This window comes from Mycteria americana, chromosome 6 (assembly GCF_035582795.1).
Source record: "Mycteria americana isolate JAX WOST 10 ecotype Jacksonville Zoo and Gardens chromosome 6, USCA_MyAme_1.0, whole genome shotgun sequence".
Lineage (NCBI taxonomy): Eukaryota > Metazoa > Chordata > Aves > Ciconiiformes > Ciconiidae > Mycteria > Mycteria americana.
The window spans coordinates 15444428-15456755 of NC_134370.1; the positions used below are offsets into that span (position 1 = coordinate 15444428).

A 12328-nucleotide genomic window follows, 5' to 3' on the forward strand; every position below is an offset into this window, starting at 1 on the left:
TGAACACATCTGGAAGCGACCAGTCCTCAGGCGTCCGCGGTGCACAGCGGAGCCAGCCCGGCTCCGGGGCACGCACAGCCTCTCTGTTAGCACTTGGGCTCCAGGCATCCAGGAAGAAGGTCTCCTGAATCCAAACCAAAGTCCTCCATTCTTAAGAGCACCCCAGGACACAAACTGAAGAGCCGCTTTCATCAGCTTTCTGATGGAAGAGAAAGGCTGTGATGGGCAAAGGAGTGAGATTCTCCTAAGCCTTGTGAGGTAAAAGTGCTCTCCTCAAGCGTGTGGGTAAAATACTGAAATAAGCACCGCTTGTCTTGCTCTATCATCTGTATCCAGCACAGTGCTACGTAGGTCCAGTTAAAAAAAACAAAACCAAACCACAAACTAAAGACAAATCTTGTTCTTAACTCACAAAATGATACACATAGACATGGGCAAGTTATCAGAAAAGGCATTATATTTTGGTTTCCACCTTATTTAAAACTGATTTTGGTTTTCAATCAATCAAATCTGAATATGTCTGAGTTCAGTTTTCAATTTTTTTTTCCCCATAACAGCAATGATCTGGACGACCACAATTATAAAAGGGATGGGGAGAAAACCCGAGAACAAGAGAGCAAGATACATAGTCTCAACTGTGCTCTCTTCCACACCAGCACTCTAGGGAATGTCAGTTTCAGCTCTTTGTTTTTTTTTTTTTTTTTTTTTTTCCTTCAGGTTGTTACTAACAAAATCTCTACCGTTTATTAAAGCAAAGCTACAGTAAATTTTCTTGCAGTCTTACAGCAGGTTTTCATATTACCAGTAGGACTCGCATGCATGGATTGCAGTCACACACACACGCTCACAGACATTATACAGTAGCCAGTTGCCACCATTAAAAAAAAAAAAAAAGAAAAAAGAAAAAGAAAACAGACATTCATTTCTTTTAAGTGGTCAACATTAGAATCGCACCAAGCTTTTGGATCAAAAAAAAAAAAAATACTGCACAGGTCTTCCACATCTACATGGTAAGTCATCCCTTCGCAATGGACGGAGCTCTCGTCTCCATTTGTTCAACATGCATCGCTGAAGCTTGAAGGCACGCTGGCCAAAGAGAGCCCTGTTCTTTTTTTGTCATCTTAACTCAAGTGTGCTGCTCTCGGGGTGCAAAAAAAGGGAAAAAATAAAGCCAATCCCTTTTACAGCACACCGGGAAAAGGTCATTCGGAGACCACAGTACTTGGAAGGCAGCCCAGCTGCCTGGATTCTACTTCTAACTGTGCTCTTGGAGGCATTGAAGGAATACACTTGTCTTTAAAAATGACATATAAAGGCAAATTTCTGCAAACCCTTTCTTTTCAAACTGCTTACGGTAGACTAACACTCCTGGAAGAAACTGGTCCTTCAGACACCAGCTTCAAGTGGGAAATTTCCTACCTGCTGTCTTAAACACTGAAGCACCAGAGATTATAGGGCTGATGTGTTCAGGCATTCATCAGCTTCAGGAAAATTTAACACAAAAAAAAAAAAAAAAAGAAAAAGAAAGAAAAGAAATCCCCAATGCCTCAAGAGCACTATATCAAACCAGAACTCTTGGGCTACTGACTGCCGGCACTGTCAGAAGCTGCTTGCTTCTGGGAAGACACCTGGAGGTTGTTGAAGCCTTACGGTGATTTCGTATCCTCCCAGGGTGAGATTTGCTGAGCTTTACTGATTGCGAGATAAAGCAGTGTTTTGGAAAACTAAAACCAACAAACTCATAATAACCATCACCAAAATCACCATTGGAAAAGTTCCATTTGTTAGAAGGTCTCATTGAGAAACATCAGTCCCTCCCTCGCGGAGCAGGACGGACACGATTAACAAAACCCAGAGTGACCCGTCCCCCACAAGCCAGGCCTTCGGAGACTAGTCCCCGAATTATATTGGAGGGGGAGAAAGAAAAATAAACTAAAAAAAGAAGGTTGTATCACCTTTTCCTCCTGTTAAAGTTTTAATCCTCTTATTCCACTTTTATTTCTTTGTTTTTTCCCCAGATTCTCCCTTCCACTCTGCCACCTTAGCTGGGGGAGTTATTGGTACGAGAGTTTGGAGAGTCCTGCTCATTTATTGTGTTCAAGAGTACACACACCGGCTGCCGGGGAAGGTGGTGGTGGCTGTGTTCACGGTGCTGCTCTTCCGTGGCATGGAAAAGCCCTTCCTCCTCGTCCCCGTGGGGGTGGCCGCTGCAGCTGTCGCAGAAGTCCAGAGGCCCGTCCAGAGCATCATCAATGAGCCCATCAAACTCCTTGAGGTCGTCGTCGTGATGGCCCCGGTTGCATACGCAGACTTCGATGCCCGAGTCGCCGGTGAAACGGCGCTGCCTGCCCGGCGTCTTGTCCTTCGCGTCGGGAATGGCGCTGCTCTGCTCTAAGCTCTCAGAGCTGTAACCTTTTAGCAGTTCCTCCTTGCACTCCGTATCCTTATCGGGACCGGCCCTCTCCACTAGCTCGGCTCCCATGCTGGTACCGCCGGGCTCGACGCTTTGCATTTTGGCAACTGCTCGCTCAACCAGCGTGGTGGTGGAGGGCTCGGGGTCCCCAAGGCTGGGAGACCCAGTGTTGTCAGTACTGCTGTTATTGCCGGTGGGTGCTGCTGAGCTGCTCTGCGCTGGCTGCAGGTTTCTCGGTGTGTCCGGGATTGTGCTACTGCTGCCTGCTGGGACGCACTGCTGATGTAAGGCACTGTACGGTGGGGGGGGGGTCGGTGGTCGGTTCACCACTTCCTCATAGGGAGGTAGTAAATAATTTGGCAAAAAACCTAAAAAAGGGAGGCAAGGAGAAGAAGTTACTTCATGAACAGCTTATCTCAGGAAACAAGCCATTAACACAGGTTGGTACGTCATTTGTCATCTACCAGCACCTTCCCACCGAACAGCTCAACAGGCTCTACAAGAAGTGCCAAAACTTGGCCCAAATGAGACGTCATGTTTTACAGAAGCAGCAATCGTGGCACAGGAGGGCACCGTTACAGGAGGAGATGGACACAGTTGGGAACAGCAGCCCGAACAACCTGGGAGATAACTCGCCAGCCCTCTCCAACACTGGCTTCTCAGCTGAGTTTCCACTTTCAAGAGCAAAGATTTCATCTCACAAATCTTTGTGCAAATATGAAGAGACATGAGCAGTTACAAGGAACTTAGGATCCTGGCTTTTGGTTGTTGTTTTAGTGCTGGATTCAGTTTTTCTGGTGCAGTCAGAATAAATTGACAGTACTGGCAAGAGAGTTTGGTTTATTCTACTTACAGCCCCTCAAATCTATGAGAGATTTTGTTTATTTCTTAAAAGGCAACAAAATAGTCTATATAGACAGAATGGACTTAAATACTGGAAACATTTAAAGAGAGCACTGCAGTCTTCCATGTGCAATTGTGTATCCCTGGGGCTGGGGAGGAAAGCGCTGCTGGGGATTATTTCTGAGGTGGCTGCAAGAGTTTAACGAGACAAGCAAGTTTCATACATGCAATTCAACAGTCCATTACAGGAAACTCAGTTGTGATACCTCCAGTCAAAAAGCTGAGACTCGCTGTTCTAGCACAGTGTAGCAGGGCACGAAGGAGAGAACAAAGCAATTGTACTTTCCCTGAGCCATGGGCAACAGCTCCTTCGTGCAAACTCCTAGGGCTGCTCACCGGCAGCGTAGTCTGGGAACCACAGCACGGGGCAGGAACCAGCATGGTCCCTGCTGAGGCACCACTTCCACCCGGTTTGTGTGACCAAATTTTGTGAATTCACTTCCCACATCTCAGTCCCACCAGCAGCAAGTGTAGGCTGGAAAGGAGGAGCATCCATAAAGTCCTGAACGTGTTATTTTAAGAACCTTCCCAGAAAAGCACCCAGGGAATCACTGCACTCACAAAGCCAAATCAAGGGTGGGTGTGAAGGTGCTGTAGCTGGTATGGTTCAAGTCCAGACTCAAGGGGGCTCAAATACATCCAGCAGCTGGAATACGTCACCTCCTCTCTACAAGCCAAGGTTAGGCAGCAAAACTGCCCCCTGCCTCTTGCTGAGCCCAACCACTGCTCCCCGCTTCCACCCAACATGGGAAACTCACTGCTGCCCTGCTCCCCACAACCTCCAGGAAAAATGGCGTGAGGTACATACGGAAATAAAACGGCAGGGCTGAATAGTTATGGGCTTCCCGGTAAGCGATCAGGTTGATCTCGTGTTGCCGCTGCTGGGCCTGGAGACGATGCTTGGTGCGTCGGTGATGGCAAACACAACAGCAGCTGAGGATTATGATGATGGTCCACACCAGCCAAAACCCTGCAGCGGGGGAGAGGAAGTGTTAAACACAGCATGAGAGCCACATCCAATCCCAGGAAACCTCATCAAGGCGATGGAGAAGATCATCAGAAAGCCTGGATCTGAACCCCACACTGCTCTAAAGGCAGAAATACACGGTGAACCAGGAGGCTTCAACACGGACCCGCCTGCGTGGGTGACTGCTACTCTGGCAGCCTTGACAGAATCGGGTAACTCTGTACACACTTTGGTACAACGTGGAGCATGTTCAATAGGCACAGCTCTGGAGGAGAATGAAATATGGAGACAGGGCTAAGCTCCCCCTCACCATCCTTCCCACCCTCGGATATAATTTCTTCTAGCCAAAAATATGAGCAGAGCTGTGAATAGCATTGAACTTGTCTCCCACAGCCGCTTCGGTTTGAAAATAACAATCAAGACACAAAAGACACTCTGCAGATTGACCACGGAAGAAGAGAAAAACCTCAAGCACTATGTTTTGCTTTTGTTTGCACTGCTCTTTAATTTCCAGCCCAAATCCTTCATTGTTATGCTTAACAAAAACATACGCTTTTTACATAAATGTCTCAAAATATTTTTAAAACTTATTTTTGTATTCAATGTCTTAAATTATCCAAAATTAAATTAAACTAGCCCCCCACTCTGAATCCCCAAGAAACCTAACTTCTGCTCCGTTTGTGGTCACGGCTGGTTTCCGTGCACTGTCGTACCGTATGTACACTGTTCCTTAAAATTTTAAAAGAGCACTTCCTGAATTTTCTCCACTCCCTCCAACATGTGGAATAACACCACCTTTCCGTAAATCCCCCTTCACGCTTGCATGCGCTAGAAAAATGTTTTCAAGAGACACTTCAAAGAGCTATAACGTTCACTCCAGATGAGGCTTTTGTCTCCTGCGACTACAGCCCACAGCTCCACCTGCCTCAGAGGTGTCTGCAATCTCTATCTTTAAGCTCAGCTTTTGCAGCTAAGGATACCAGGAGAGCTCCCCCTTTAGAAACATGTAGGCCTAGCAACCACCCCTCAGCAGAGATCACAACACCATTTTTCTTTCAGTAAGACCTCTGCCACTCTTCATTACTCCCAAACAGACAAAATGAAGGCTCCTAGTGCTACAGCCCATTTTCAGCATGGCCATTCTGCCCTGTGAGATTAAACTGCTTGTTTCTCCCTCCTAAAAACCTCTAGTCCTGCCTTTACAATACCTTGATGTTTTCAGCATCCCCTGCAGAGTTAGCAATGTTTTCTCTGCTAAGAGCTGGGTGGGGAAAGGTGAACAGTTTAGGAATTTGAAGAATGAGAGGAGTATGGCTCTAGCTCAGGACAAAGTACAATCGACCCATAGCACAGATCTCAGAGCCTTGCGCTGGGCTGTTTGTAGGTGAACTGGATATGCCGTATCGTGCCTCCGAGTATTTTGAGCAGGGACTTTCACCTCCCTGTGTCGTAACCCAAATTCTCTATGTATTTTGGCACAGCAAACCGAAATCTCTCTCTTGCCTTGCACAACCGATTTCTCTAATGGACTGGATTCCACCTTATACCCAAACTTATCAAAACCTCCTATCAAATGAAGGTGTTACATGCTCCATTTTTCTTGCTTGGCTGGCAATCAAGGTTCCTGGGCAGTTTTTCTAGCCAGCCTGCTCAGCTATACCATGAAGGGCAGAGAGAAGACTATGATCTTCGCTCCAGAGAAGCAAAGGATGAAGCACTCAAGATGCCCTCTGCACTTCCTTCAAACTGAGCTGAGAAAGTGTCCACTGCCCTCCAACCACCCTCCTGCTTCCAAAAAAGCCTTTTTATATAAACTATAAGGATTGGTCTAGTCCACCCTTCCCTCCAAAGCCAGGCATTTGCAACCACTGTCTCACAGTTTGAAGACTCCCACCAATACACTTCATTTCTTGCTAAGATAAGGTCCCTTGGCTCTTGCTTGCTGAGGAAGCAAGAACACACTCAAAACCAGGTCATTGGCACAGCACACCACCATGCACTGAAGCCGGCCTGCAGTTCATCTTCCAAGTAATCCTTATTTTCGAAGAGCATTCTGTGATCATGCATTCAAAAACAATGGAAAATTACACCCAGCTATCCAGGGATTTTAGCTACAGTTATGAAAACAGATGCTTTTTAACACATTTGATCATGTCTTTTCCCAAGGACTCTGGATGCAATGGTAGCAAGCAGCACTTAGTTAGTTAAGATGTCCTGGAGAACTGCCACTGTTAAGCAATCTCAGCTGTAGCAGCCGAATTTTTCTGCAGGGAATAACTGCTCCCACCCAAGCCTACATCCAGAAGATTTTAAAAGTATTTATTTAGAAAACTTCTCTACCCATTCCAAAGAAATCCCAAAGTGCTTTGCAGACAAACTGATGCACAAGCTCAGAGTAGGGGTCAAAGTAAGCTCAGCCATTCCTGGGAAGACGTGCAGCAACTCTGTAAACAACAGGCAGTAACAACATACAACAGTTTAGGATAATAAATTAATGATGGATCCTACTGAAACCGCAGGTGGCATTTTAAGTAAACAGACCATAATTTACTGGATTGCAATCTGGCCACAGTGCCAGGAACAACACCTCCATTCTCGTGCAAAGGGTCTATGCACGCTCGCAACCACAAGTGGATGAGATCTGTTGTTTTTCATGGGAATTTCCAGAAAAAGAACCCACTAATACCACATTATTGCCTGGTTTCATTAACCGCTGACACTTCCTAGAGCTTCTAGGAATTACTCAACCCCTGACTCAGCAGGAGCCCAAGGACTTGCCTGGATGATCGCAGGAGGTCAGCAGCGTGTGCCCCCCACAGCCATTTGCTGGCCTAGCTTCTGGCATCCTCTTTAATGGCTTTTCCCCCACCTTGTCATGCAACAGCACATCCAAACTGCTGCGCTGAAAGCCCCCCCAGTGCATAGGAAGCAAAAGGATGGGACCCCCATAGATGCTGAGGCACACAAGGGGCTTCCTGGTTGTCGCTTGAGCATGGGTGCCAGTGTTGAGAGATGGAGCGGGTGCAGTCTGGTTGCAAGTCCAGCACAGTGCTGGGAGTCCAGGGCCTCCGTAAAAGGCTCTACAACATGCCCTAGCCAGAAGTTTGGGCAAAGCTGCAATTTTGGCTGCAGAACAAAAAAAAAAAACCAACTGTAAAAGCCTAGCAAATATATAGAATGGTCATTTATTTGGAATAAAGCTATGCATACAAGGCCAAATGCAATTGTAAATATTATGTCTAAAAGTATGGAGCAAACAGTGAAGATGTTCAGGGCTGAGCTGTGCATTTGTACACCTGGTGATGCTTGGCTTCAAACCAGCAGCAGAGAGATAAACCAAGCAGACGACTGGCCCATGGACCCCAGTGACTCACTTGGCAGGAGGGGAAGGAGGGGAATTTCAAATTCATCAAAGACAACGCTACACGAGCAGGAAACGCGGAGGCTGAGCACAGTAGCGGTACATACTAACACCTTGTTCATGGCAAGAATAGGTAGCAGCTCTGCCTCATGCTGAAAACGGGCAAGATGTGCAAAGGCAACAGAAGTTTGGCATTAAAAGGCCTTTAGAAGCGAAGTAAAACTAGGCTTCTAGTTGCCTTCGCTGTCCCCAAAAGCCTCCCCCATGCTCTTCAACATGCGCCTCCTTCCCAAATGGATGCAAGCTGGTTTTCAGCTGCACTGTGCTGAGTTATCACTGCAGCCACTGGAAAAGGAAAAAAGGTTGGGAAACACTGGGCATCCTGAGCCAAGTTTGCCATTAAAAGTCTAAAATTAGAGAGAGAGAGAGAGAGTATTTCCCACCGCCAACCACGGGGAACAAAAGCTCTCGGCAACCTGAGGGCAACATGACAGGCAGAGAGCGAACAGGGGCTTTGGAAAAACAATCGCTGAGGGACAGCATCAACAGAGGCGAGGCACCAGTTCAGAGCTAAACACGCACTGGGGGACTGTCATCGGACTTGAAGGCAATTTCAGGCATGCTCTTGGTTTATGGAAGAGTCAGAAGCTGAAACACTCTCCAGTCCAAAAAAGGCTGAGTCCTGAGAAACACTGCTGTATTTTCTGTCAAATTCACTGGTGATGCCAATGGGTGGATAATGATGCAACCAAAGGGTGAATCAGACACAGCCAAGGAGCTGAGTTTTGCCAAGAGATTTCCCTGCCAGAACATCAAAACCTTTCATAAAAACAAAAAAGAAGTAACAACCTCTTAGCCAGCATCAGACAGGCTCAGAGCTGTAAGATCTACACAAGTGCCAAGCTCAGAGAGTCAGAATGGGAGCTGCAGAAAGACCCAGGAACAGAAGTAGCTCCCATGAAAGCCATCTCTCACAAGCAGGGGAAATACTCAAGAAAGAGAAGGCTGCTACGTTTACAGCGTCCTTGGGAAAGGGAGTCCCATCACAGGGTCATGCACCAGAGATGTTTTCTACCAGCTGTGAAAGAATATGCTAGGCTTAAAGCTTCAAGAAAAACCTTTCTGGGACACTGAGCATAGTTTTGCTCAAACTTAAAAATAATTAAGAATAAAATAATTTAAGAATGATAAAAACCCCAGCGTATTCCCTCCTCATGAAAAAGGGGGGAGCAATGTTCAGTCTGATGCCGTACTGTATTTGCTGCCTGGGATGCTGCCATCAGCATTCCCGTTAAGGGAAGCTCCTTTTATCCTGTGCAAAATGGAAAACGTTTTCTGGAGCGCTCCAAGAGTAGGAACAGAGAAATCTGCCCTCAAGTTCATGGTAAACTTGGGCAAATGCCATTGCTCTGTTGGCAGGAAGTTCCCTAAAAGCAAGCCAAAACATACTGCGAAGTGTTTTTGTGTCTGCCTGACAAGCATCTGGGTAATAGCTTTGGCTCCATGAGAGCTGGTTCTGAACAGAAGGAGAAGTGGGACAATTTCATTGACTAAAAAGTGATGTCCCAAATGGTGGCCTCACAGCCAGCCATGGCTGGAAAAAAAATTGTCTTTCACAGAGCCAACACTATCATCAAAAATAGGAGAGAGATTTAATTGGTACCACAACCTGGATGCGCTTGGGTTTAATAGTGTCCGTGACACAGAAACCGCATCGTCTCCTGCCACTTCAGACACAAGCCTGTACAAGTCAACGCTGCTGCTCAAGAATGACAGATGAAGGATCCAGACCATAGGCCTATGAACATTTTAAGAAGGAAAAAAGAAGCTGCTGAATGACGTGGTCCTCTCCTGCCTGTCTCTTCCATATCACCTCCTGCTGCCTCCTCCGCCTCTTCTTGTGCCAGCACAAAGTTGTGCGCAACTGTGGTTTGAACTGGTTTGAGGGAACCAGAGCAGGTTGAAACTCATCTGCCAAACACAACAGCAAGAGAAAGACTGTGACTTTCAGTGACAGTTTTATGTCAGTTTAAATCAGTGGAACTGCAGCCCCAGCCTGACCACACTGCAGGAAAAAGTTACTGAATATTTGTAGAGTACAATGGCAAAAGAAAAAAAGCTGAAGATGACATCTCCAACTCTCACTCGCTCCCAGACTGGTAACTCAGACAAAAGGAGATGGACATTAACTGCAGCTGGTTTCTAGTTTTTAGAATAGTGTCCAGTATACATGGTACACCCACTGCCATGAGATAAGATGAAAAAAGACAGGTTTCAGAAAAATCCTTTGCTTATCTTGCAATGACAGTCAACTTGAGCCAGTAAATCTGCAGACACTGTTTTTATGCCTCTCTCCTGGGGAGGGAGCCTTTGAAGAGCAATTGCTCCTGCGCTCCAGAAGACACGTTTGTAAGTCCAGTCAATTCCAGCTGACTTACCTCTCCCAAGACATCTATGTTGGTAAACCGCATGTTGAACAGTGGTCTAACAGAGATCAGAGGGGAACATCCAGCTGAGACCATGTCCAGAACATCTGGGAACAAGATCTGGAGAACAGTCTGCACCAACAGATCTGGTGAGGAGCCGAGTTGGAGGTACAGAAGGCAGGGGGTGAAACAGCACCAGCAAGCTCTCTTGCCTTTCCTCGCTGTTTAACGCAGAGCAGGTGGAAGCAGGCCACATGGGGCAGAAGTCAGTGCCTCCACAGACTATGCAAGACAGCTTGCCTTCTCCTTTGGATTTGTGAATTTTACCGAGCCACACCAAAGCAAGCTTAAGGTGATTCTGCTGTCTGGATTAGGCTACAAAAAGTACAAGGAAACCAGGAAATAACTCCCTTGGTGATCCTATTTATCATGAGTTTCTGCATGGTTGTGACATCTGTTTTGTTTGCCCTATACTTTCAGCTAGGCTTTGTCATGGGAGGGTTATCGCTGAAGCACCAGCTGAGGAGTAACAGCAGCCAAAGGTGAAGTTTGATACACCTAGGAAAGACAAAGCAAGTACAGCCATGTAGGAGGCTGGGTGAAAGGCAAGGAACAGGGCAAATCCCTCTCATGAAAAAGGATGTGGTTATACTGAAGGATAAGATAACACGTGGTGAGGAAGAAAACATGGGACTGATGTGTTGTTTGACTGAGGGTTTTGGAGACTGCAGCAAAGTCTTGGAAATTAATTCCTATTATAAAGCTGACCTAGAATATGTATGCGATACAGCAGTTGCTTTAGTTTTAGCAGCTAACCAGATCCTTGCCAAAATTTTCTGGCAGCACACTTTTTGGGGAAAAGAGCTGTCTAGAGATTCCAAAGGGAAGCGTGCAGAGATGAGCAAAATGTTCAAAATCAGCAAAACATCAACTGTGTTGCCTGCAAACAGAACACTTTTTCTTGTACAACCCTTCCACTAGGGCCCAAACAGTCAAGATCTTTTTTTCTTTTTTTTCTTTCAGAAACAGAGGGGCTCAGTATCACTGCTAAAGCAGCCAAAATGAAGCAGAATAGGCACATCCAACATCTGAATACTCACTCATCGCCAATGCTGGTTTGTTGTACAGTACCTAAATGACCCAAGACCAGCTAAGCCCTCTAACTTTGAAATCCTACAACTGAGATCTTCTGCACGCAGTGACCAGCTGCCTGTTTCCATGCACCATGACTCCTGAAGCACAGCGTACTATTCTTCCAACCACACCATGCAAAATACTTTCTACAGCTTTGCTTGCTGTGTTCAGAGCCTCTGGAATCATCTAATTTCATGCTCAATAGGCAAGGAGAGACACAAGGATGGATGTCAGGAGATCTGGATTTGGTTTCCAGTCCACATTATATGCCTAAACTTTGGAAAATCCAGAATGTCAGAGCCTTAATTCTTAACCTGCAAAATGTGGGAACTGCATTCCTCGATTACCTTCTCTCCTGTATTCGGAAAAAGTAGTATTTTGGAACATTTACGCAGTAAGATACCTGTCAGGCCTGGACAAAGGCCAACGTTGGAAAACTCCAACACAATCACATCATAACAGTCCTGAATAAAAACTGTTAGTAAGCAAAATCCAGCAGCTGCTGCCATTCTCCCAAGACCACAATCTCCCTCTTGGGGACCGTGAGCTTTCTGGGGAGCCGAAATAAATTGTTAGGGTAAAATGATGAACCAGCTCAGCCACCATCCAAACAAACACCTTTCCCTATGTGAGGAAATGCAACAGTAAAGGCCCTTCTTCCTTTTTACTTTTTATGATTCTATTCCAAGAAAGTGAAAATACATACTGCACTTTTTTCCCCCATATTACCAGCTACTAAGCTTGAGCTAAGAACTAATTAGACCTTTATATAGTTATTAGACCTATATATATAAATTTGGATATAGCTTTATTATTTGGCAACATGGCACTTTTTTTTTTTTAAATAAATAAGAGATGGGTGGGGAATCTGAACCAGGCTGTTATCTAATTTTAAACACAGGCTGTCCACCTGCTTGGCATATCATGTTCTCCATTCCTCCACTCCACCCCTTAACAAAATAATACCTTGATTTTGCATCCTATTCCACTACCCTCAAGGACTGTTTATAATTACTGCAACTTTACTTGCTGTCTAGAAATGTGGAGATCAGCCATTTTCAAAGACAAACTTCCCTCAAATTCTTGAACAGGGGAAAAAGATCCTTTTTACAGGAAAAACTCCA

General features: G+C 45.8%; 1 protein-coding gene across 4 annotated transcripts in view; it reads right to left on the reverse strand.

Annotated features, from left to right (window-relative positions):
- Nucleotides 1-439: 439 nt before the first annotated feature.
- Nucleotides 440-12328, reverse strand: part of WBP1L (WW domain binding protein 1 like) — a 60270-nt gene continuing 48381 nt past the window's right edge. For all 4 annotated transcript variants that reach the window (XM_075504638.1, XM_075504639.1, XM_075504641.1 and 1 more), the window contains 2 exons: nt 4125-4286; nt 440-2781 (listed from right to left, as the gene is read on the reverse strand). In XM_075504638.1, the coding sequence (XP_075360753.1) occupies nt 2042-2781; nt 4125-4286 (902 nt within the window). In that variant the 3' untranslated portion in view covers nt 440-2041. The remainder of the gene's footprint in view (nt 2782-4124; nt 4287-12328) is intronic.